The sequence below is a fragment of the Rissa tridactyla genome, chromosome 7 (genome assembly GCF_028500815.1).
Source record: "Rissa tridactyla isolate bRisTri1 chromosome 7, bRisTri1.patW.cur.20221130, whole genome shotgun sequence".
Taxonomy (NCBI): Eukaryota; Metazoa; Chordata; class Aves; order Charadriiformes; family Laridae; genus Rissa; species Rissa tridactyla.
In genome coordinates this window covers 39,977,187-40,003,146 of record NC_071472.1, presented here as the reverse complement: position 1 = coordinate 40,003,146, position 25,960 = coordinate 39,977,187, and the positions used below count along the sequence as shown (strand labels likewise).

The 25,960-nt window shown below is 45.9% G+C and overlaps 1 protein-coding gene across 1 annotated transcript in view; it reads right to left on the bottom strand.

Moving 5' to 3' along the window:
* Positions 1 to 25,960, bottom strand: part of UNC80 (unc-80 homolog, NALCN channel complex subunit) — a 130,114-nt gene that overhangs the window by 4,381 nt on the left and 99,773 nt on the right. The window contains exons 52-64 of the mRNA XM_054210195.1: positions 24,103 to 24,303; positions 21,583 to 21,706; positions 19,162 to 19,287; positions 17,154 to 17,277; positions 16,212 to 16,418; positions 14,492 to 14,676; positions 13,431 to 13,596; positions 12,518 to 12,697; positions 10,403 to 10,541; positions 8,313 to 8,369; positions 2,343 to 2,424; positions 1,735 to 1,846; positions 321 to 535 (exon numbers count right to left, since the gene is read on the bottom strand). Coding sequence (XP_054066170.1) covers positions 321 to 535; positions 1,735 to 1,846; positions 2,343 to 2,424; positions 8,313 to 8,369; positions 10,403 to 10,541; positions 12,518 to 12,697; positions 13,431 to 13,596; positions 14,492 to 14,676; positions 16,212 to 16,418; positions 17,154 to 17,277; positions 19,162 to 19,287; positions 21,583 to 21,706; positions 24,103 to 24,303 — 1,918 coding nt within the window. The remainder of the gene's footprint in view (positions 1 to 320; positions 536 to 1,734; positions 1,847 to 2,342; positions 2,425 to 8,312; positions 8,370 to 10,402; positions 10,542 to 12,517; positions 12,698 to 13,430; positions 13,597 to 14,491; positions 14,677 to 16,211; positions 16,419 to 17,153; positions 17,278 to 19,161; positions 19,288 to 21,582; positions 21,707 to 24,102; positions 24,304 to 25,960) is intronic.

The following is a 25,960-nucleotide window of genomic DNA, read 5'->3' as shown; positions in this document are numbered from 1 at the left end:
TGCTGATGGAAACTTGCACTGGTGAGCAGGTCCAGAAGCACTACTATATGTGAGGGGAAGATGGAAAGGGAAGATGCAGGAAATGTATTTGCAGATGAAGAATCATTGCATAGATCTAGAAGTGAATGGTTTGCCAAAGCAGGGGGTGGGACAGCAAACCCAGCCCAAAGAACAGACTCACAGAAGAGTTCACTGTCTTCACTCACCCGCCAGCTTTCCTTACAGGGCTGCAATGCATCAGGCATTTCCCTATAAATTTGCCCTGCAACTTTGCTGAAGCAGCGGACAGACACGCGTGATGGAACCGTCAGTCACCTTACCTGGCTGGTGGCCTGGCTGTGGAGATCAGCCACCACGATGGCCGGTGAGGAGGTCAGCACAGGTTTACTCGGCGGCTCCTGCGTGCTGGTGGCCTGGGGGCTGCTGCGGCCGCAGCCCTGCTGCTGGGCTACCGGGGCCGATGGGTCCCCTGGGGAGGCAGCTGGTGTCACCTCAGGCTGGGCTTCAGTGAAAGTCACCGACCGCTTCTGCTCCGCTGAAGGGTACAAAGCCCAGAAAACTGAGTATTAAAATGCTACAATTTGGGATGGGAAACACAAGAAGAAAAGGAGAGAGAGAATCCCTGGAGTTTTTACAACTAAGACAGGATTCATGATTCATTCCATGTTTATAAGCTGTCTAACCGGAGTCTAACCTAAAAGCCTTTCACCCTCGGCTTCCTCTAAAGCCACAGCAAGAGGCAGGGATCTCCTGAAGACTATTCACCCTGCCTATCTTTGTCATGGCTTGGTGAGATAAACACCACCCATAACATCTTTCCATCACAGAAAAATATACTGGCTTGAACTCCCACATGAGTTAGGCATTTCTGCCCTCAACTGAAAAGGGAAAACTGAGATCCAAATATGTAAGAGAATTGCCCAAGGTTTTGCAGGAAATCTGAGAAAAGACAGAGGGCAGCTGATTGCCCCCCGTTCCTGCAGACCGACTCCGCTATCTGGGAATAACAGAACAGCACCGGGTGAGGACAACTAGACTAAAACTGGAGAGTAAAACTGATATCCCTGTTCCTGCTCTTAACTATTTTGGCCAACTTTTATGTTTCAAACATCTCCAGCAGTGCTGCTGCCCCAGCACAGCGCTGGTGGAGTGGTTAGAAACCCAGAAAGCTCACAAGCTAAACCTTTGCTCTACCAGGTGCTTCCTCCAATGTTAACGGCTGGCTTCAGACGGTACAGAATACAGCCACCTGCTCTGCTTGGCACTGCTGACTCCTGGAAGCACACGGCATGGACTGGAACACTCCGATATTCATTTCCATATGCAACCCTTAAAGCTCTGCACAACCAAGCATAAAAGTGATGAGAGATTTCCTTCTTTCTGCTCCTCTCAATAGCTGCTTCAAAATTTGCACACCTGGAGGTTTTGGACAAGGTACCCTGAATAGAGGACACCTGTCCCCTAAATTCTCCACACCTCTAGGAAACACGATCATTCACTGCCCACGTCCAGTTTCACCTTGAAAGCCTTTGGAGAAACCATCAAAGAGTTTTGAGGGGGTGATTTTCTGATAGGATATCCACTTACTCGGAAAAAAGGATAAAACTGCTGGGATTTCACCGTAATACAGGCTGCTAACAACATACTAACTTTTCCTTTAAGCTAAAACAACAACGCGGTATTTTCTACTTTGAAATCTGAAGTGCTGGTTCTGGAAATGCAGCGCTGCCCTACCGCTAGGTTTTGGTTTGGGCTGGATGCTCCGTCGCGTGGTGGAAAGTCGAGCTCCGTGACGGCTGCGAGGCTCGGTTTGAGTTTTCTGACGTGACAGCAGCGGTCGTCGAAGCTAAACGGTGGAAGAAAGAGTTAGGCTGGTGTATGTTCACACGTTACACAACTTCTGCTCTGTAAGGAGAACAGATCACCATGGTCTATTCCTCTCCCTGTCCATTCACGCTGCTTTTAGCAGATATATGTTCTAATGTTTCCATGGCTCAGACATCTCCTTTGTATGAACTTCTGGGGTTTGTGTCTTTTCAGTTTCAACACTGAGTGTAATGCAATGCAGATTGTGTGACTATTGTTTAATTAAAAAAAAAAAAAAAAAGCCTACAGAGGAAAAGATTGGGGAATTCAAAACAAAGTACACCTCCTCTCTTAGGGATTTGTCAGGCCTCGCAGCTACGGCTCGTGCTGTGGTTCCTGCTAACTCAATGGACTGCACTAGTATGTCACGAATTAGGTAAAAGGGACACATCACACCCACAAATCATTTCAAAACAGACACAGATGAGAAGACCCAAACCGACTCCAAGAGAAGGAGGGCAGGTTTGTTGACTCACCTGCCGCAGGCCTCTCTTCCGCCCCAGGGGCTGCTGCAGTAGAAGGTTCTGCTGGCCCGGCTCGCTCTGCACGCTTGCCACCCTGTTAGATGTTGACAGCATTAGGCCAAGCACAGAAGCACCCTGTGTAACTAGTAGGTGTCCTGGCAATTTTGACTAAAATAAATAGATAAATAAATAAATCAACCAACCACTAATGGCACGGTCACTTCAAAGAGCAGCACTGTCTTTGAAGGATGGAGGGGGGACGTGTCTGTTGGGTTGTGGCTTCTGGGGCTTAGGAAAGGGTGGGAGGTGGAGTCATGGCATTCAGGACTTGGCCACGCACAGGTAGCATCCAAATATAAATAACTGCAGATTTCAGTTTTCAGTCATTGATTGATGCATCCCACTGAGCAACACTCGCTTCTCTGCATCCTTTGCCACGTGGGCTTCATCAATAAAGGCAAGAACATCAGCCTCCTAGCTCAAAGGCCTTCTTGTTTGCTTTTCCCTTTTCAAGGACAATGTTGTAAAAGCTATTTCTTTTTTCCTCCCAAATAGACTCCACAGCCTCATCCCATTTTTGTCATCTGTTCTTAATTTCAATTTAAGTCAACAAACAAAAAACAAACACAAAGTGACAAAGGATCCATTCACATAATGGATGCATGAGTTATGTGAACAAGGCCCCACACTCAACACTTGCAGCCTTAAGTCTTTTTGTGGCTAATAAACAAAAAAGACAAGGAAACATAAATTTTATATATATATATATATAAACACAGCTTTTTAGTTTTTAATATCTTGGCACAAGATATCTGAAAATCTGCAGTAAAAGAATCTTTAGCAATAAAACAGAGTCAGCTGCATACCACCTCATTCTACCATTCAACTGACTTCACATAAAAATACCACCCTCCCCTCATTTTTATCAAAGTACTGTATTCCTCCAAAAAGTTAAAAATCGGTCATTTAGCAGACAGTGGTCACAAAACGTTTGAGCTGAATGAACTGTGTCTGAGAGACATGTGGTTACAATAGCAACTAACGTTTAAGATGGCCTTCCTGACCTGACAGGAGTGGAGGAAGAGGCGAAACCTAAGGACGTGGTCAGACAAGACATGAAAGGTGTCTGTGGAGCGGCTTAAAAAGGTCTGTCTCCTGAACAGCTCATTCTTTGCTTTGGCAGAAGTTACTGCCCTTAGAAGGTTTGGTGGAACAGAACATGAGAGCTTCCTGGTCTGCTTCTGTTCAAAGTCTGGTTGCCCGACTTGAAAGTCCTATTCCTTCCTCTCTTATCAGTTTAAATTAAAGCCAGACTTTGCACCAAACCGTAAGGGTGTGTTTCTGCCAGCTCTACTGGGGAGACAATGGGCAACTTCAAGGAGAGAGACATCTTAAGACCCTGAAGCTGTTTCTCTGCTGATTGTCTGGCCACAGCCTAATAATCCTCGGCATGCCCTCGGCGATCTCACCGCAGCTGCAGCGGTTTGGAAAAAAAGGAAAAGCTTCTGCAAGCTCAAAGCCAGAACAAACAAGATATATTTGAGCCCTTTTCTCGGTCAGACGGCTCTTACAAATGAGATCACCGGTCCCTGGAACATATTTTCCAGCTTTTACGTAGGGTATTGACATGATTTACATACAAAGCATCCTAGACATCGTGCGAATGCCTGCCTAGGAATAAGCAGCGTCCTCAAAGGTCCCTCCTGTTCGCAGGACTGTATTCTTGACACAGACACTGACTGCAGCACATATGACTGGCAGGTCCAGCAGCAACACACCAGTCCTTATTAAAGCAAAGAGACTGCGCCTCTTAAATTAGTCTTTAATTTGTGATCCACACTACCTGAAATTACAGCTTGTAGAATTTTCTTAATCTTCTGTTTCTAGGATTACGTAAAAATCTATTCCTGGGAATTTTAAGAAGTTTCTAGAGTAGTTGTCTGTATGTGAATTAAGTAGGAATTAGCTGGAGGTGGTCTTGAAAAAATAATTTTCTATTGGACGAGCTTTTGAGGATACTGTTACAATTTCTGATGAAGGAACAGTAACTCTTAGTTCTATGAGTGAGGAGACGTAAATGTCTGTAGCAGAAAGACTATAATTATGTTCAGTGCAGAACACTGTTTATAGTGGTGAAACAAGCTCATTTCGCATGCACCATGAAAACACTTTGAAAAAGTCATTAGATAAAGGGAGTACACGGGCCACACGAGAGCACAGAGGTTATACACGAGGAAAAAACCGATTCCCATGGAGTGAAGTGCACTGAGGACAAACAATAGGTGAGCAAAAGAAAGGCTGGACTTTGTGTCTTCCTGCTGGAGTCTGAGATTTTTCAGCCTGGCTTATATCATAACTGAAATGAGTTTAGTGAGCTGGTGGATGTTTATTTCCAGTACTGAATCATTACACAAATTGGTATCATAATTGCTATTATGAGCTGAAATTGCAGATATCTTTTGCAGGCAAATGGTGGACCCCAGAGCAGCCGAGTTTTGCAGAGCTGCCTGCGCACAGCACAGTCCTGTCTTTTTGCCTTCTACCCCCAAAATTTGAAGACAGGCAGGAAAGAGAGAGAGAATCGTAAAGACCACAAATTTCAGACGAGCGACTGAATTTTCAGATAGAACATTTCACTTCATGAGGGTTTGTGAGGGTTTCTTTTCACATCAAAGAACAGCACTACTGATCTTGTTTCCATGAAAATTAGTGTGGCAGACAGACTTTTGGCTCTTTGTAGCCCTCCCTCCCTCCTCTTCTGTCTCTCCTTGTTTACCAGACCTGGCCAGGAGTATACTGGTTTTCTGGCAGCCCGTGGGACTCAGTCAGGAACACTGAATCAAATGCCATCTCAGCGGAGAGAACGTTTCCCTCCTGTGGCAACGTGATCGATAAGAAGGGGGTTTCTGCAGTACATAAGCCAGATCTATTTGGGAATAACAGAACAGGAGTCTTTCCTGCCCAACACAAAGACGCTCTGTCACTCTCTGAGTATCTCTGTCAGGGGTTGTATCTTCACAGTAATGTTACTCCCATTACACAGTCAGGGCAGAGACAGGTGAGCAAAAGATCAAACCAACCCAACTTCATGGAGGCGTGTTGCCAGCACGAGAAGTGACAGCCAGTGCAGTCACACAGTGGGGGCTAAAAGAAACTTTGTCGGGTTGGCAATTACAATTAGGGATGCTCATGAGTTACAAGAAACCATGCAGCCAAAGGAAAAAAAAAAAGAAAGAGCAAAGAAGAAAACAAAACAGAGACAAAGGTAGCAAGGAGTTTAAATGTCTAGTAAAAAGATGTACATGCTTGCCACACCGTTATGGTAGAACATGCACACTTTGTGTCCCGAGACATCCGAACGACAGGGTTAGTGGACAAAGGCCAGTGGAGAATGAGTTAAAACGTAGATGAACTCCAGCTCTTGTGTCCCCAGACACATCCTAGTCCCATTAGTGTTAGATCTGCTGCTCTTGCCCTGGCAACGCGAATTCACTCTGATTTTCCCTATTAGGCACCATTAAGCTAAGACAGGCAACGACAAACGTTAAACGGAAATTTCCATCACAGGGACTTCTCATTCTTTTTCCTTTCTGATTTGGGAAAGTATCCTCTCCTCTCAGATTATAACCACACCAAATCCCAGGGCTGGACACAGATGCTCCTCAGCCCTGCACCCCATGCTCTCTGTTACTTCTCAGCGCTTAAATGTTATCCCCTTCCTGTCGTCCCTGCTCATCTACATGTCTGCCTCCAATTGCTATAGAATAAAGGAAAACAGATTTTATTCTTCTTTGTGTTTGTCACTATTTATTTGATTTATTTAAAACTCCTACCTTCCATAGGGGTCTAGTTGCTATATGATTTATTTCTTTATGTCAGTTATGACTAAACATCAGCTTTTGAATTCAGAAAGCAATCCTAACTAGTTGTTAGCATTGTACTCCAGCTGAAAGCAAAGTTAGGTAACAAAAACTCAAGCCTGCTTTATTCAAAACTAATGTTCCTGCATATGAAATCACATTAGTTCTGTGCTATGATCCCCACAGCCCAATGACCTCCTACAACGTCTGCTTTATTACTTCTGTCCTTTAGAGGAGGAATCCAATTTGCACATTTAACAATGCAGCTGAAACATCTTTTCTTCCTCGCAGATCTCTCACCTTGCCTGTTTATAAAAAATTGCAGTACTTCCCTGTCTTCTTTCTTTGTAAGGCTTTGCAGCCCTGATGCTCCTCCTTCGGCTGTTAGTGCCCGCTCCGTGAGAAGAACAATGCACCTCAGCAGAGCTGTCTCCCAGCTCCACCTGGTAGCCTTTTTGCCTAAGGAAATCTCTGTGCCATAGCGCAGGGTGGAGGATAGTGTCCTGGTCCCTAGCGAAAATTGGTGTGACAGAAAGTAGTAGGAACCCACTGTACTGCTGATCACATTTCAGGGTTCAAAATTACTGCATTTGACCTCATCTGTTGACTTAGCTGTCTCATATTCCTCAGCCTCACCACCGTTACTAGGAGTGACTCCCCCCCACTTAACAAGATCAAAACATTTCAAATTCAATGCTGATGCAACCTGGTAACAGGTTCATTATGGCTTTAACTTATGTACAGACCTTCCCCTTTGCCATCCTTCTCAAATGTAGTGGGTTTTTGCCCTACTAAGGGACGGCACTTAACTTCTTTGGTTGAATGACTTCTGTTCTCTTTAGGCCCCAAAACATGCTCAGATGCCCATGCAATCCTTTTTGCTTTATCACAAAACCAGGTAAGAATATTCCTGCCTCTGCCAACAAGCCGATGTCTTTTCCTAACGCCACTCCTACAGTGGCACCAATTAGAGACCGATCTGCCAACGCAGGCTTCACACACACAAAGGACACCATGAATCGTGGGATGATCTCAGTGACACCACCAATGATAAACTCTCCATTTGTCAGCTGAGAACGGTGATCAAACGAACAAAGCAGCCTGTCCGCACCCCAAAAAGCCACTACTGACATCTAAAACCAAGCTAGAGAAACAGAAACCACTCACACAAATGCCTCTCAACATACCCACATCTTCAGCTGGTGTGGCAGTCATGAAATGGCGCGTTACCCTCCGTGTTGCCAATGTAAGGGGCTGTGTTCTACTGGAAGGAAACAGAGATGCTCTTGGGACTAACGACGGCTCTGCGACCTCACGAGGATGGGTCGAGAGGTGCGAGCACAGAAGCAGGACAGTGAGGATGATTAACACGGCTGAGCTGGCCGTTAAAGGTGGAGACCTCCCTTCTAAGCTCACTCCGGACCCATTTGACAGGCATGGCCGTGACAGTGTTTGCACACAAACCGCCCTGTCCACGGGTAGTGGGGAACAGCTAGACCTGAACTCCGGCACCGACAGGGCAATTTTGAATATATATTGATGGTGTTCACCCGCAAGCTTTCTATGGTGTCTTTTGAGAATTGGAAACACTTTGTAAAAATAACGAGAATTACTGTAAACCATCCACAGAGAACTATATTCCACAGGACTTATTGTAATTAGGTTTATTAGTGAATGTTAAAGAACACAGCTTGATATTATTATTAAGTCTTTTGTGGTGACAGCATTGTGGGATGAATGGAAAAACAGATGTCTGTTTTATATAAGCCTCCAGACTAATCTTATAACAGGCTACAGCTAATGCCTTTGGATAATCTTTCTCATGCCTTTCAAGCAATTGCTAAAGAAGGGGAAAGCCTCGAGGCTCGCCAGCCAGACTGCTGTTTCACTTGCTACGGCTTTTTCTTTCCCCTTCCCCTTAGCCTCCTCAAAGTTACTGGCAATCAAAGCTGAAAACTGAAGGTGGGTTGCTACCCCTTTGACTTGCAGGCCTGAATATCAATGAGCCACAAGAGACAGAGATGGAAAGAGCGACAAAAGGTGAGGGGAAGAGACAGAGGAGGTCGGAAACGGCTCGTTTCCCAGCACACACACCGACAGACAGGTAGTGTTAACACTGTACCTAGAGAGGCTGCCCTCAGTGGCCAGGCTCGGGGAGTCATCGAGGACATTAGGTTCACTGCAGGAGGGGCAGGGAGATTAAGAATTTAGGGAAAGAAAATGCAAAAAAAGCATGCGATTGTCTCTGTTTTCAAGGGAAAAAAATATCAACGGAATAAAAAAGTAAAAAAAGGACGGTAACATTTATTGGTCTCGCACGCTCAACAGCACATATATGACTCAGAGGAGCTGAAAACATCTGATAACAGGAGCCGTCTTTAGAGGGATTTTACACTACTTGGAGACTTCTACATCTCTGCTGAGAATCGGGGAGCTGAGAAGTTCGGTAGGATGCGTTTCCACACAAAATAAGGTCAGGGAACTGTTTTCAAAGCGTTTTCCTGCAGCATTTTCATTTATTTCAGTTCTATTTACTTCCAGCTTCATAGAAAGCTTTTTTCTTCCCCCTTCCCCGTGAGCCAGTTCTTCCCGAGGGAAGGCTAATCTGTCTCCCATGAACTATAGACCACTCTCCTCCTGGTAGGAATCTAAGGACTAACATCTGGAAAACAAGGTCTCGTAGTGCAATGAAACTGTAAGTAAACAGCTGGCGTGGATCCTGGCAAACGAGCACCCAAGAACATTGCTTTTCTACACCATTCGGGCAGGAGCAGCCTTCTCAGCCCATAGGGAAAACATGAAAGAAAGCAAGAAAGCAGTCTGCTGGGTTACCAGCAGGAAAGCAATAATAATATTACTTAACAGTAATTAGTTTACATTTGTGAGGCAGTCTGAAAGCCCAGAGACCATCCATAACTAAAAAGGGCGCGATGTTGTGGACTATGATTATGCTTGCCGAGCTTGTACTTTCCCTACACCGATGAAAAGCAATTCTCCTTGTATACCATGTACTTAAAAAACTAAAGAGCAAAGCTCTCTTGTAATTAAAGTCTTTTTTTCTCAGCATCACCATGACTTGGGATTGCACAAAGCAAACATTGCTGTCAGTCAGCTGTGACTCTTACGAAGTTTATGCATTGAAGATGGTAGCGAATGATTGGGGAAAACGCAGTCTTGCATGTTAATTTTTCAAGAAACAAAGGGACCGAATCAATCAAGTTCAAAAGTCAAATGAGTTCCTGTAAGCCCTTTTGTGAAAACTCCCAGATAAAATCTGTGTAACTTCTCTCTTGTAAATCACTTCTCCTATCTCTGCTGGCATGTACCACAGCTGTTACTTTTCCTTATGTATCAAGGTTATTGCTTTAATTCCAAGCGAGACTGGGGAGGGAACAATTTTGACTTTCCAAGGCTGGTCAAGAGATAATGTGGAATTTATCTTTAAAGGTTCAGAGGAAATAACATAAATTAATCTGGCCATTGTCAGATATCCTTGGATAACTACGTTGCATACAAATAAAAAAATAAACATTGCATGCTTAGAGAAAAAAAATCAGATTTAAATGCAAAACTCTCTGCATCTTCTAAAGATGTACATTTCCCAAATTCTAATCTCTTTCTCACTACTCCATGTTAACCAGGAATAAGGTATTCACAGTTATTTCTATCACTCAACAAGTATATTTCTGGTTTTAAAGAGTATTAAATCCCATCTTTGAACTGACATTTAATTTCTGTGATGAGCCTGTTACTGTTCTAGGAAGGACAAAGACTGCATGGAAGAAAATGAAGTAAATCAAACAGAATGCCTCTGCCTCCTTTCCCAGCTTCTCAGGATTCCTCCCCACCCCCTGCCCAGCTTGTGTATGCTCCCCTGGTCCAACGGAAACCCCCAAACCATGGGTTTTCCTTTGTATCCACGGTAGTAGCAGAGGAAAATGATAGTGCTGAGGGTTCCTGAAGCTGTTTAAGAGGAAGGTTTCTATGGATGACAGCTTGCTCTTATGGACCTTATACAACACAGCTCATCCTGGAGAATCGTTCTTTCCAACTCTGCACCCTTGATCCAACACTATTTCAGGATTCATAAATTTAGCGTCACTACGCTGGTGCTGATACTACTATCCCACGTCTCTGATGTACACATAATATACCTGTGCCATTTCAGCTCTCATGAATGTAATGGGAAAGGTGAAAAGCCCATGTTGTTACCTTTGGCTGGGCAACATGCCCACCTCAGCCTGAGGTGCAGACACGCTGGAGAGATGGCTGGAGAACCGCCTCCTCCCAATGGCACCCATAAGGTATGCTTCTTGTTCACTTACCACACTGGGCATGCTCAGGGAGTCATCTAGAAAGAAAGAAAAAAGAGGAAAGGAGAGGAAACAACCACCCCAAGCCCCACCAATGTATTTAGAGTTGTTAGGAGTTAACAGGATGCCAAAGGTGTACCCAGCATTTACTTACCAAGACCCCAAGCCTGAAAACTTGAATGCTTCCCTTGGATTTTCCAGTCACAGTTCAGAAAGACAAATGCATAAACCCCCGCGGGATGGGGAGCCCAGCATACATGCGACAGGGATTTATGTACACTTTCAGTTTATATGGCTCTCAGGCAAATGTGTTTGGGGCATTCAGGTTCCACTAGGGCTTAATCCCTGTGATTAATAACTTGTTTGTTAATATACAGTGTTTTCTGGCATAAAAGTTGTAACTGGACATTTTGCTGGTGTGAACTGCAGCTACAATATAGCAAAGCATTGTTACAAGAGATAAAATCCATAACAGCAAAATGCAGAACTGACACCCTCCAACACCCTTTAGGACATGCAAAATGTCAACCAAAAGAATTGGATAAATTGACTCAAATACATCATACTGCAACTGAAATATGCAGACAGCGGTATTGCGATCAGGACTGCTTGAAATTTTCAGTGCTGTTTAAAATTACATGAAGTACCTTGAAATAAATTACTCTGTTGTGGTTTTTACCACAACAACTTCTAATTACAAATAAACAAATAAAACAAAGGGGAAGTTTTATGTAATTTTCTCTTTTCCTTTTGACCTTTTCCAGTTTTGATATACTGAAATATTTTATGGCAGCATTAAGCCATGGCAGGGCTGAAGTAATACCGCCGCGAGCAAACGGGAAGATAGCACTCATCATTCCACACAGTGGCTCCTAATTAATCTGAGGCTGAACCAGAGTTTGCCTCAGTGAGTACCCGAGCAGTATCCGCAGCACAACGCTGGGTGCATTGGGCAATGTTTAGTGATGAACCCACCTGAAAGAAAGTCGGGCCGAGCCTGGAAGGTTTCAGGCTAACTGTTCTTTCCCTAAAGGCCACTCTGCCCTGACTGCACAGGCCCGTCTTCTCAGCCTGTTTTTCACCCCCTTTGTTTAATATCTCTTGGGAATAGTCCTCAAATACAGACGCGAAGCGCCGGAGTTCCAGGCACTGAAGCACTGAGGCAACCAACCCTTGCGGCACCAGAGGCCAATGTCCCTGCCAAAGCAGGGGAAAGCCCAAGCCCGATGACAGTGAGCAGAGTTTTCTACCCTGACTTTCAGTGATGGACAACTCAGAAGCAGATGGAGAGCTCAGAAGCAGAGAGAAGGCAAAATTCCAAGAATAACATGAAACTCAGCTGAAATGACAATGCAACATTCAGGTCATTGCAAATTAGTCCTCAAAAGATTCACCATCCCACTCCTTCGGAAGCCTGGCAACCCCAGAACCTGCCAGCTGCCCAAAAGGGAGATCAAGCTTTAGTTGTCAATAGTTTTAAGGCTTAATTTCGTCTTTGTGTGAAGTGACACAAGCACACAGCCATTCCACCCTGCAGAGAGCCACAGCTGGATCCCATGCAGCACAAAAACAACATATTCCACGTCGTCGGAGCATCTGGACAGAAGTAACAAGCAGGAAGCACTGAGATCCTGCAGGAAGAGGATCTGCACTACAGAGCCAGCCACGGCCCCTGCCCACTGCCATGATGAAGGTCAAAGAGAGGACTAATTGCCAAATGCCTTGTCAGCACTCTGAGGATTGCATGTCAGCCCAGGCCCCATGCACTAAAGATCTGCCTGTGCCCTTCCCTTCTCCCTACCCAGAGCTCGGGAGAGAATGGGGGGGGGTGTAACTACCCAAGCTTTCACACCGTGAACTGTGCAGCCACCACAGCAGTTTCTCAGCCTCGTGCCCCTACGGGCCTTTTGTTCACGCGAGGACAGGGACAACCGTCTTCCCCTCCCAACCATCCTCTGGGGCATCAAGAAAACATCTTTTGTTGGGGGCTTAGCTCAAATCAGTTGCCACGTACTTTCTTCATCCTCCTCATCTGTGCGGCTCAGTGTGTCCTGCGAGGCCTGCTGGGACGGCTCACTGTCCTGCTCCCAGACGGTGCCGGTGCCAGTGTTGGAGCGGGACATGGTGGCCAGGCTCAGGCGGTAAGCAGAGGTGGAGGTGCCCACCGTGCTGACAGACGTCTTCCCTTGGTAAGCTGCGCAAGAGAGGGAAAACCAAACCCAAGTCAGTGATGGCACTGGAAATCAAGAACCAGCCAAGCATTCCTGTCACGTCGGGCACCTGATTCTGCCTGGAACAGCGGTGCAGAAGTGATAAACCAGACACATCTGCCCTGGCTCACCTCATCTCGCCAAAATCCTGTCTGATTTTCTTAAGCAGTCCCGTTTTCTCCCTCAATCTTAGTGACATATTTTCAAGATCCGCTTCAACGTTTAGGAACAAAGCAAATTATTACCGGGGGAAAAAAGGCTATGGTATTTTCTTTTGAATTTGTTTTCCTTTCTTAAGAACAAAGCACATAAAATCTCCTGCTGTGTGAAAGCAGTGGCTGCCATCTCGTGGCAACAAAGGCAACGTTTCTACCCAAGCAGCTTCTGATGTACAGACGTCGGTTGGGCCTTGCTCTGTCATGGGTTGGGGCTGCACAAACCAGCTCTGAGAGGGAGAGCCGGCTGCTGGGAAATGGGACACAGACTTAGTGGGCAAAACAAGGTGCATTTCACAACAACCTGGACTTCTCTTGGACGTCCAGTGGCAAGGCCAGGCTAGGCACAGGGCCTGATCCAGGGTCAGGCTGTTGGGGTGTGGGTGGATTACCCCATCCCACTCCTAGAGACAGCGGGTAGGTCTGCCTCACAAGTTGACTTACAGGCGAGCCGGCTGGACAGATTGGGCTGATGGCCCTTAACTCTCCCTCTCCTCCTTACCAGACCCGCTGTGCACTGCCTCCTTCAGGATCTTCAGCTCGTTATTGAATTCAGCAATGAGGGAGCTCTTGCAGAGCGGGCGCGGTATAAACCGTCTCTCCAGCTGGTCGGCAATGTGCTGTCGGGCAGTCAGCTCCTCGTGGTTCTCAGCCGGCTGGGCCAGCAGCTGCAAAATTGGGAAATGTTAGCATTGCAGGGAAATGATGCCCAGGGAACTGGGACTGGTCTCCACACCAGCGTGAGCCTGCAGCCAGTAGGACTGTCCTCCTTGTAGGCATGAAGTTTGGACTCCAGCTATGAGGTTTCCACCTGTCTTTCGGGGACAACATCATATTTGACTGAATAGATATCAAAACCTCACTTACACTGGCACATGGGGATGAGACTTCCTTATGCTAAGCTCTACCCTCACACATGAGAGAGCTCCTTCCTCCAAGATGATTTACTCTGTCCAAGTGGTGGGCTAAACAAGGTGGAGAACCATGTGCTAGTCTACCTGGTAAGCAGGGAAGAGCCATGATTAGCTTAAGCCCTGGTCACCTCAGCCTAGCAGCTGTGTGTCCATCTGCAAGAGCTTTGTCAGAACCTTCACCCAAAAATTGTAAAGTGGAGTGGTCCTTCCTGTTAGCTGTATTGCCCAGCTCTGCAGAAGAGAGACTTCTTGAAGATTTCTGCCAACCATGCCAACCCCCTCCTACGTTCAGAGCACCCACTCTACTTCCAAGTGCTTTGAGTGTCTTTCTTGCAAAACTAAGTTGACATGCACCCTCTTGGTCGAGCCTGACTGCTAGTCCTTTTCCAGCCAGTGGAACTAAGACTAGGGGTAGTCCATGGCTTTGTGGATGAAAGCTCCTGTATGACTGACATACTCTTTAGTGTTGTCTAGGAAGAAGCCTCGTGATTTAGTTTCAAAGGGTTCACAGGCCCATTAACTTCTGAAAAGTCACTCCCTACGTAAACACCCAGTTCTGCCAGGAGTGCCGTTTCTCTGGTCTCAGCAGGGCAATAAAGGATCTCTTGCCCTCAGTGAGTGATCTAGCAGGAGCCAAAGCAACTGTTACCTTGCACTGGATGAAGGGTCGAAGGAGCACAAAGATAGGGATCCGTGTTCGTACGATAAAGTCGAGGAAATCCCACAGGGCCAGCCCTCCCACTTTCCGCAGTGCCATCTCTTTGACTTGCAGGCTCAGCCAGTACCACTGGCTGTCCAGCTGGCGTTCAAAGCAAACAAGGATCACCTTCAGGGCTACAGGGGAACACACACCAGCAAATGGCAGTCAGAGATGTTATCAGTGCCCCTTGCAAGCATTGAGGGAGGAATGGGGGGCCGCAGTGGGCACAAGCCTACACAGGCATGCACTCATGCACGTGCACATGCATACCCGCACACCTAAGGCACAACTGTCTTTTCTGTCAGTCTCCGAATGCTGCAGGGAAGGAGGGCAACTTTCTTATAATAAAGGCCTCAGGATCAGGACTGAGAGTCCCATGTCCAGAGAAATTTTCCTACTTCACACCTAAGTTCCTCTGTATTTTCTTGCTCAAGCTTCCCCTTTCCCTCCCTGCAGAGTTCTCTTGTCTTCCTGGAATTCAGATATTTTGAAAGCAGCTCGGGGGGGCAGAATACAGCCTGGCTGATCAGACAACCTCAAAAATCTTGATCAAACATATCCACACATGGAGTCACCACATGTGAGCACAATAACCTCCAGGTTATTTATGGTGTAATGAAAAGAACCTTTCTAGCAGTGCAGCTGCATGAGTCACGGACAAACTGTAATCTAAACAAAAACACAGTCCAGTAAGCCAAGGGCTGTAATTCACAAGAGCACTGCTTTACAAATGGGGATGAAGAGCAATGAGGTTCAAAACGATGCTCTATATTAAAGTGGGCGGTGACCAACAGTTAGCTCACAGGAGAGACAAGGAATCTCCCCCTTTCCATGCTCCCCTGGTCTGGAACAAACAGGGCGGCCTGAGAATTGATGGGGGAAGGTTGATGGGATCCCATTGCTCTTGATGGGATGGCCCAGACATCTCAGCCATCACACATCCGTATCCAGGTTTGTTGGGCTGGGAGGTGTGGGGCTCAAGCAGTGGTGAGCTGCCATTTTTTTCATCAGTGTTACCCCATACCTCAGGTATAGATTAACAAAGATCTGAATATAAGTCTTCGGGTAAATGCCATTACAGAATCAAAAACAGAGAAGCTGTTTGAAGGAGTGAGAGCCTTGAGACAAAACTCTCCCCCTGTAGCCCTGATAATCTGCACTGCTGCTGCATCTCCAGTTGGGTTATTTTTTCTTTCACCTATGTGCAAAAATAATCGTACTACCTTGCAAGATCATACAGTGAGCAGAGGGAATACGAGCCAGCAAGGACCATCTGTGCAGAGGGCCAGCAGGCAGACAGACTGCATCACATTTCACCCTAACTAGCCAAGGGCCACTGAAGCTGTGATACTCGGGGCTGACAGGCAGTCTGACTTGCCTTTTGTGGCTTCACTGAAATATCCTGGCAGCATGAAAACTGAGCAACTTCTGCCTGTGCAGCAGTCTCCTCCAGCTGCAGTGCAGACACCACTCATGTCGCAATACATTCCAGAGATACTCCTGGCTTCACGCTCTGGCCTGGCCCCCTGGCTTGGGACAAGACCTAAAGCAGCTCTAAAAAGCTCGATCAGCTCCTGCCTGAGACGGTTTTCTTTGGTGCTATCTGCAGTCTTGAACGCTCCATTTTTTCTCTGTCTCTTCTCAGTGGTGAGCAGAAGCCATCACTCACCCAGGTAGGCAGCCTGGCTGGTGGACTCTGCCAGCCCTTCCCGCCGCAGGTCCTTCCCCGCATCCCCCGGGGTGGAGCAATGGGCAGGAGAGCTCTCCAGCATAAAGTTCTTGCTGCGGGAAGTGCTGATGATGCGAGGTGGGAGGAGGATATTGATAACAGTCTGGAGCAGCAGCAGGACCTCAGGCTGCTCCAGCCAGGGGCTGTCTGAGATGCATTGGGAGGGAAGAGAGAGAGAAAGATCAGGCTACTTTCCATCAAAGACATCCAAAAGATCCAGACCCTGTTCAGTTCCAAAATGGGGTGCAATCTCAAATGTCCCCTAAGCCAAAACTCTGTCCCCCACACCTTGTTATGCTGCTCTCCTCCTGCAAGCAAAGGCAAAGTTTATTTTAGCGCCAACACAAACACACACAAAGACAGAGCTACACAGCACGAAGGAATGTCCCGTTCAGTAGCCTCATAATCTCATTTCCTTTTGACATTCCCCTTTCCCTTTACTCATTGCTTTCATTTAGGGATTTACCAGTGGTCACCCTCTATAGAAGAAAGCAAGGAGCAGGACTTGTGCCAGACAAGCGGCATGGATTGGGCAGACTGTGATCCACAGGGGCACACAATTTCTGTGACCTCTGCTGCCCTCTGTGGCGTCTGCTCCAGCAGATTTGTCTTGCCCCGCGCTCCAGTTTCAAAAGAAGGAGCACATCTGTGTACGACCTGACTCAAGAACCACGGCACAGCTGAAACAAAGAGAAGAAACAACAACGTCTCCCTCTGGGGCTCTTTTCAGTCTCAGACCCAAAGGGCATTTAGCTGACATACTGCCAGTGACAGAAAACCAAATTAAAAGATAAAAATAAAAATCAACAGAGAGCAGGGAAAGTGCAAACATCAGTTGTCAGAAAAGGGGGAGAAAAATTCTTTTTGTTAAATTAGTCAGACCTTTGCTTCCAGATCCTACTGTGAGCACAAATGGAATCAGTAGGTTTAAAAGCATTCCTTCCCTTCTTTCCTGATTGGTGAATGGGGAGACGACATGGCTTAGGGGGAAATCTTCTTTCAAAGCCTGTGCAGTAATAATAAGAAAGGATTAAACGATTTCATCAGCAGATCACGCACACAAGTTACTGCAGGGAATGACGATCCCCTGGGCATCCTGTTTACACAGCACAACACCAGCACTGATGTCCTGATTGAATTAGAAACCCTGAGACCACTTCGTCAGGAGTAACAGGAGTTCACAGAGTAACAGAGGTGCCACCTGCTCTTCTCATAGCCAAGAGGTAAGAAGCCCAGATTCCTCTCTCACAGATATCATTAACAAAATCAGATGTATCCCGGAGGAGTCAGCTGAGTGTTAGTCCTAAACTCTGCACTTCTGTGGATGGCATCGGGATCTGACCCAGACTACAGGGAATAAAAAAAAAGAACAGAGGAAATTGCACAAATGGCATGATCTAAATATTCTACTGTCTGAACATGGAGGTTATTCCTGAACACATTTTTTTGTTCTGCCTCACTTTGTGCTGCCCTATCATCCTCCCTAGCGCAAAGAACGAACTCCGGAAAAATAAGCAAAATGGACATTTACTACAAAATGGACATAGTCAAGCCTAAATTGAAAGGTCTTTCGTCTTTAGAGGAGGTAATACAAATGATGTCAGTAGAACTCTGCTCATTTGCAACCTCCCAGTTGCTACAGACTTAGCTGTGAAATGCAACTGAACCTTGCAGCCCCCCAGGCTTGCAGATCTGGGCTGAGAAATTCCAGGAGAAGATGTTTTCTGATGGGGTGTGAAGTACTGCTCTTTCATATTCTGCTGGAAATATTAGGAATATGACTACTCATGTGTTTCTTTGTCATGTTTGGTTCCCATTACATTTAAAGCCCATGAAAAGAATGAGGGAACAGGGAGCAGAGGATAATAAAAGTAAAAACTCAAAATACTTTAAAAAAATTATTAATTTGGTATCTGGTTTTAAAAAAGAGAAAAGATTTCAGAGAAGGTGAAGGTGGTCTTTTTTTTTTTGCCTTTGTTTAAAGAACCATTACCTCAGAGCTGCAAGAAATCCATCCTCTTTCTGTGTCAGTTGGTACCAAAAAAGTCCTTTTGTGCCTCACGCTCTGAGGGACAGCACTGCGTTTTGGTGCCTCTGAGCCCTCCTTCCCGAGCTGCCCCACTGCTCAGAAATACCTGCTGAAGCATTCAACTGGATGTGCCAATGCATATTTAAAAATGCAAGCTGGAGCTAGATTAGGAAATTTGTCCTTTGTTGGTCACCATTCTGCCTGATTGCATGCCAATGGGGAGGGAAAGGGATACAGAGGCAGAAAGACTCTGCAATCGTTATGGCACTGCTATGAGAAAGGAATGGTGATGAATCCTCCAAAAAGCCCAGGATGGCTTTTTTTAATTCTGGGCAACAAGGATGCTATTGAGTCAGCAGCTGAAAAGCCAAGTTGCCCTGCTTTTTTGAGCTGGCACATGGTGCGACCAGCTCAGGTAAGAGCAGAAGAGCACAAACTCCACTCTCAGTTACACAGGTGGTCCCACAGGAAAAGAGGGAGGGTTGCATGGATGTGACCCAGGCCTGGGCCCATATCCCCGTGGCAGGAGACTTATGACAACTCCTTAGATCCTGCAGAGAATCCTAACGTGCTTGTCAGAGCCTCAAACAGCATCTATCAGCCGAACTCCCTGGACTTCAATGTCAGTGTTAAGCTGATGGATGCTTGCTGTGGACTTGGCCCCAACAGGTGGATTCTGAGCTCAGCTCAAGCCTTCAAAAAGAAGGGAGAATTTATATGTTGCTTCGCTTTCATTTTTGGTGTATGTTGTATGTTCCACAGTTTTTGCCCAGCTTTTGCAGAAAGAAAACAGAGCACCGATGAGTTGGTGTCTCAACCAGAAGCTATAACAGACCTGGCCACAGGCCAGGGCAGACACACCTGTATCTGCAATGCTACAAGCCGGACAACAGCTGTGCTGAAGGGCAGAGGTGGCGAGAGATAAGGGCTGAGATGAAGAAGGGGTAATCCGTCAGCCACACTGGAGGGTCCTACCACTCCCATCACCTGCAATACAAACAGAGCACATCACCACAGCTGACTACTTGCAGTTTCACCCATGCCATATCCTCCAACGTCAGTGAAATGGAGGGGCCTTCTGTTGAGCACTAGGTTGGGGTGGCTCCAGGAGAACCAACCCCCCCAGTGGTCCTTGCAGGAGTTGAGGCCAGTGAGGAGAAGGAGTTCTAGCAGGGAAAGGGAGGGGAGAAGAAGGAACCAGCAAGGAATGGGGGGGGTGCACAGGTAACCTGGTACATTTACAAATGTACCCAGTACCAGCCCTGAATGACCAGCACTGGACTGGTGGAACAGTTGGAGGATATGTCATGTAACGACTGTAACAAATAAAAATATGTCATCAAAGCAAAAAGTCTGCATTGAAACTGGACATTTTTTCCCTTCTCTTGCTGATCTACTTGAAAAATAATGTCCTAAGTCTGACCCAAGCCGGGTTTTGTACAGTGTTCAGATTCCTCTCAAACGCAGTCTGTTCTTAGGAGCTCATAAGTGTGACTCCTCTCACCTGACCCCAGATGTCTGAAGCAGAGTCACCTGCATGTGACCTGGTCGTCTGCAACTCCTTGATATATCAGCACAAGAAAACAACACTTCTGCGGGAGGGTTATTTGAACCATTTTTGGATGTGTCCCTCAGGAGGTATCAAATCACAGGCCTGCATATGCCTGTTTGTCTCCATTACTAGACACATCTAGGTGACGGGAACAGGGAGAAGCTACCTGGCAAACACCAAAGCTTAGGGGATATGAATATACTCTATTTTTCAAAGTTCAGCCTGGGGAGAAAGGCAGTAACCAGTTTAGGTTTACCAGTTTAGGACAATTTAGAAGAAGAGGCAGAGCCCTTTCTTTATATCACCATGGATTATCATTTAGACGTTTCCCCGCCCTCCTGGCTGATCTCTTTTTGGGCTTCGTGGTGCAACTGGTCTACACAATACAGCATGCAGCCAGGGGTGCTCCTGCAGCTCACAGTGTCCACAGGTCTGACAGCTAAAGGTAAAATACTCTTACAAAAGAGTACATCTTTTCCTGGTAGCTCTCCCTGATGTTCCCAGCCAGCTGGATGCAAGCACGAGGACCGCGCTTCAGCACTGCTGAGCTTTCTGCTATATTTAGAGCACTAGCTAATTCTTAATGCTGGCCCTTTGGAGAGCTTGCTGGTGTGATTCACTCTGCCACGACTGCTTGCCAAACTGCAAGTCCATTCTGAACTTGTGTTTGAACTAACTCTGTAGCAACCTCCCCATGTGGCAACCCTAAGCAGGCTGAGGGCCCAGATTTGCAGTAGCTACCTCCGCTCGAACAAGGGAGAAGTCTTACGGACTCTGACAGGTTGGAGCATCCCTGCCCTTGCAGTGATGAGTGCTGTATGGCCTTGAAGGGCAGGAGACTGGCAAAAACTGATATTGCCTTTTAACTGATGATCATTGTTTTTAAAACCTCCTCAGAGCACTGGTGAACTCTGGGAGGTTTTCTGTTACTGCACAGAAAAAGATACAACATTTATGTTCTAAGAAGAAAATGTTATAAACCCCAATAAAAATAAAAATACTAGTGCAGCCTTTCCCCCTTTATTTGTATTTTTTCCACATGGAATGTAAGCATGCATGTTTGTCCGAATGGCTGGAGTTACACTGATATAAAATTGGGGTTTTCTTCCAGTGCAGCAACACTACAGTCTATCACTGAATGGCCAGACAGGCTCGGTCTGTATCATCTCTCTGTTGTAACACACTTAGGAGCGTAAATTCTTCTAAGAGTGGGATCTGAACATTGTACAGTGCAAACCTGTACTAGATCAAGCCAGGGACATTGCAAACAGTGGAGTGAATCCACCCACGTAAACCCTCCTAACTAGCCAGCGCCTGATGGCCTCTGACAGAGCCATCGGGGTCCTTCCCCACTGGGGACGGTAGGTATCCCCAGTGCCACCCTCTCCCCGTCTCTACCAGGTGTGTGCAGTCTCCACCACCCCACTCTCCAACTTGCAGCCCTCAACTCTCAGCTCAATCTGGCAAAGGTGGATCTTCGAAGTGGTGCGTGGGAAGCGACGGAAATAAATCACTTGACCACGGCTACTGGTCCCTGTATCTCCCCATGCACCACTTCAAAAATGAACCTTGCTATCTCTAGTGTCACTTGCGAAGTCCCCCTTGCGAGGGGTTAGGGGGAACAGGTAAAATGGCAGGAACAGGAATGAACTGTCATCTTCAGTCTGGAGAAGTCAACGGCTGGAGGGAGGTTTAGCAAAGGTTCACGGGGTTGCCGCTTGGCTACTCACCAGGTTGACACAGACATTGATCAGGGACCTAAGGTGAGGCAGGAAGGATATGATTGGCTGCCTCTGAAGTGTCAAACAAACCCCTTCAATCAAACTGCTGGCAGGCTCCCACTCAACCTGGCGCCTGCAATACAACAGTAGGTGCCGTTAGCCGCGGCCTCCTGCCCCCCACCAGACGCCCGCAAACACGGCGACTGACACACACTGACGCCCACAGAGGAAACGACGTTTCAGACAGCAGCGACGACGTCCGAGATGAGCACAGAGTGCGCGACAGAGAAAGGGTTTTCCTCACGCAGCTCAGGGGAGCGCAGAGCCACAGAGCACACCGGGCTTTTGAGAGAGACAAGAGACGTGGCGGAGGGGCCTGCGCCAGCCACACGCGCCCCCTCGCAGTAGCCGTGGCGCTGTGTGTCGCTCCCGAGGCTGCCCTCGGGCAGGCGGTGCAGGACAGGGAGCCCCCGGCGTGCTGCCTCAGGCGGGCCTGTGCGCCGGAAAGGGCCTGCTGTGCCACACTCCCCACCGAGCCGCTCCTCCCTCACGTGTGGCTTGTGGACGCTCTCACTGAGGGAACAGGCCCCATCATCCGTGAGTGCCCTCCGAAAGCCACTTCTTCAGTCTCATCTGCTCTGTCAGATTAACTCCCAGACAGAGCCTGCCCTAAACTTAAACTGGCCCAGCAGTACAATCTTTACCTTCCTCATACCGTGCAGGAGGGCGGATTCATTCCCTACCAGCACTGAAGTCCTTCATTCCAAGATCCTTTCTTCCCTAACATTTTTGCTTTTTTCACCAAAACAGCTTTTAGGGCTCATGACAGATGCTGAACGGAGTCCTCCTTAATCATAAGCAGACACAGCACAGGTAACATCAAAGTAGTTCACCCTCTTCATCTCAGGGCATGACTCTCTGGAGCAAGTGTAGCTCTCAAGCCAACATCTGACTGTGCGCTTATCGGGACAGAGAGACAAGGCTTGCGCCAACGCGTTAGCTCACGACTAAACAACACCCTAGTCGAGTTCCTCAGTGGACTTCTTAGAGACACAGGGGGGATGAAGTGTTTGCTATGTAAGTTCTTATGCAGACCAACATACATCTCCTCTTTCAGCATCCGCTGTTCCTAAATCTCCAGAACAGTAGTTTGTTCTTGTACTTGTTCTTACATACATACTGCTGCCATCAGACACCGGTTTTGGAGCAGGGTGCCCACAGGAGGCAGCATGTAAGATTCTGATGGATGGCTCCTGGGGTCTGGCACCCAGCCCCGTCTCTAAGAGGCTTCTTGGCCCAATGACAATTAAATGTAGTTGCTGCATTTGGTCCAGTGACTTTGCTGTCTCTATCCCTTTGTGTACAGAAGAGCAGTTTCAGCTAGGCATAGGTACACGTACAGAGAGAGAAAATATGAAGAGAATTTTAATTTATGAGCATTCATTCAGCTTACACAAAGAGGAACAGGAAGACCCCTAAGCTGCCTTGGAGGCAGAAGAAAGTATGAGTGAGAAAAGAAAGAATGAGCAAGAAGCAGGCAAGACATGGCAAAGAATCAAACCAACAGGAAGGAAAAGCATCGACATTTCTGCTTCTAAATTCCCTACAAGGGCAGAAGTTTCTTAAAGTAGATCGTTAGCCAAAGGAAACTGATAGGTAGGGATGCCAGAAAGAAGAGATCACCTCCCTATTATTTGCTCCATCTGAGTTGGGTACATACGATTCCCACTAAAGTTTTGTGTCAGAGTCATAAATTCTGATGTTCTCTAACATCATTTGGCTTCTCAGCTGGGACAGCCAACAAAGTTCAATTTGAGCGGTTGAGGACATATGCCCATGCAGGTGACTAAGACCAATGACTGTTTTTACTCAGATCACTGGAAAATCTGCAGGGTTGGGAGATTTTACACTACCCAGAATGGATTTGCATCACTGCCCCTGAGGTGAGAATGCTCCGTATTGAATACTTCTCAAAGTTGCCAAAGCCGGTACCATAATGCTACTACGTGATGCACCAGGTTTTCACTAGCCACTGACTGGATGTGATTGATGCAGTTCTGCTCCCTTTACTGAGGAGCATTCAGAAGCTACTGCATAGCTCTAGACTATTTTTATCTTTACCGAGAACATAACAGTATTTTCATGAGAAGTAATGCTAGAAATACTCTTACTACAGTTCAACTTTCCGTTAAAAAATAAAACTAATCTCCCCAACTCACAGCTGAAATAAATAAAGAGGGTAGTGAGATGGTACAAATCTGAAGACTTATTTTGGAGACAGGAAACTGAGATTTCTGGAAGTTGTTTCTGTAGTTCTTAATAGCCATGCATTTCTTCTCTTGCTACCAGAAGACACAACAAAAATGTCAACATAAATGCACACTTACAGAGATAAAAGCATCTGTTCATTTTCTGATATGTCGTAAAGGTTCACTGCGACACGACAGTTTTAGTTAGATGACATACCCAGACTTCAAGGCTTGCAATATCAGAAACAGACCCCAGAGGATTTCCATTATACCTGCTCACCTCAAAGTAGGCATCTTGTGAATTTTATTGAACATACGATCCAATCTCTTTAAGATGAGGATAAGGGCAGGTCTCACCGCCTCAGCTGTCCAGTCAGTGATGGGCAGCATCTCCATGATGTAGCGCCGGAGACCTCGGCTTTCCATCGTCTGTGTGTCATAAGGTGCCAGTTTCAGCAGGGAATGTGCAATTTCTGCCAATCTAAAACCAGGGTTTGTTAAGAAGCAAATCAAATACTACTTGCATTTCTTCACACATGCCAATGAACTAACAGATAAGTCTTCAGTAGTCTAGTAAAAAGAAAAAGAGGCAAAAGTCAAATGTGCTGCTATTTAAACTCTTAGAACCGATACCACAGTTCCTGGTCTGTTAAGATTCTTTTTCTCAAATCACCGTTTATATTTATGTACGCGTGAATGGTCTAAAGAATATTATTACATTGATATTAAATGTACCAAAGGAACATCAGGAATCACGGACTTGTGTAGCTAAAACCAAAGTACCTGAGCTGTTAGTAAGATTACAACATTGCAAGTGTCTGTGAATCACAGATCTGACATCACCTCTATGTCAATTAATGAGTGATTTGGTTTGGTTTTGTGCTTGTTTTTCAGTGTCACCACTTTTAAGAGGTCTCACTGTGCAATTTTCAGGTGTTACATTTTAAAAATAATGTGCCTCCCATAGGTTTACACAACATGTACTTTTATGATTATTCCCTGCAGCTTTGATTTGTTTCTCCTAACACCTCTACAGATTGTGTTGCTGTTGCTTCTTCAAACCTTCCCAGATGGCCTCGCCAATGGCATTTTCTGTATTGACTGTGAAATACCATGGCAACATTTAACTTACACTTGCAGTTTGACAAAGACCCACTGAAATACTTGAATATTTGCAGTAGACAAAGACAATAATCAGTCCCTACTAATAAAAGGGATAGAAACCTGTATACTCCCTGAAGCATCAATAGACTTTGCAGTGGACAATTACAGTACAATCTTATTTGTACTGTGGGGGCTTCTTCTGAAATGTCTTCAACTAATGGAACATATTTCTATTCTCTTTAAAATCTGCCTAGCAATATCAATGGCAATGAGTTCCTCAGGTTAACCAGAAGTTTTTCTTTATCCAGTATTTCTTTATCAAATCCTGTCAGTCATTTCACTGATACTTATGAAATGAATTTATGTAAGTGTCTAGACGATGTTTGCTTTTATTTAGGGCTAACTATGATACAGCAATTCAGGTTCCAACCACAATAAAGCAGTCATTTCCAGCACTTCTCAGGAGACATAAGAGAATGGGAGCACAACTCATTATCATCTGCAAATCACACCCTTACTTTTACTGCTGTAACCTTTGACTATGAAAGACCATCTCTCTTAAAAAGAACGCAGTATTTGCCAGCTACTACTGTCTACTGTGACTCACTTTCACGGAAATCTTCTCACAAGACAGTATCTTTCCAGAAAATACATCAATAACACCTTCTGTACATATGGATTTAAGTTTGTTTAACTCATCTTTTAAGAGAGGGACGTAAAATAGTTTAAGATAAATTAAACTCAACTACTCTGGATCATAAAAACATGTAGAAATGAAGTTCCCACATTACTGTCAAACTGCAAACACTTCTGGTAGTATACTCGGAACATTCTTGTTACACACAAAAATAAAACTAGGATAGTAAAAAGAAGCAATCCCCTTCCTTTACTGCACTAAATAAAGGTCATTCATCAGACACGCATTCCTCACTCCCATTTAAATAGTTAAAAAAACTCCAACATGTCTAACCAAGGACATAACCTGTCCTGAGAATCTCACCTTTGTTTCTAACATAAGATTAAAGTTTTTATCT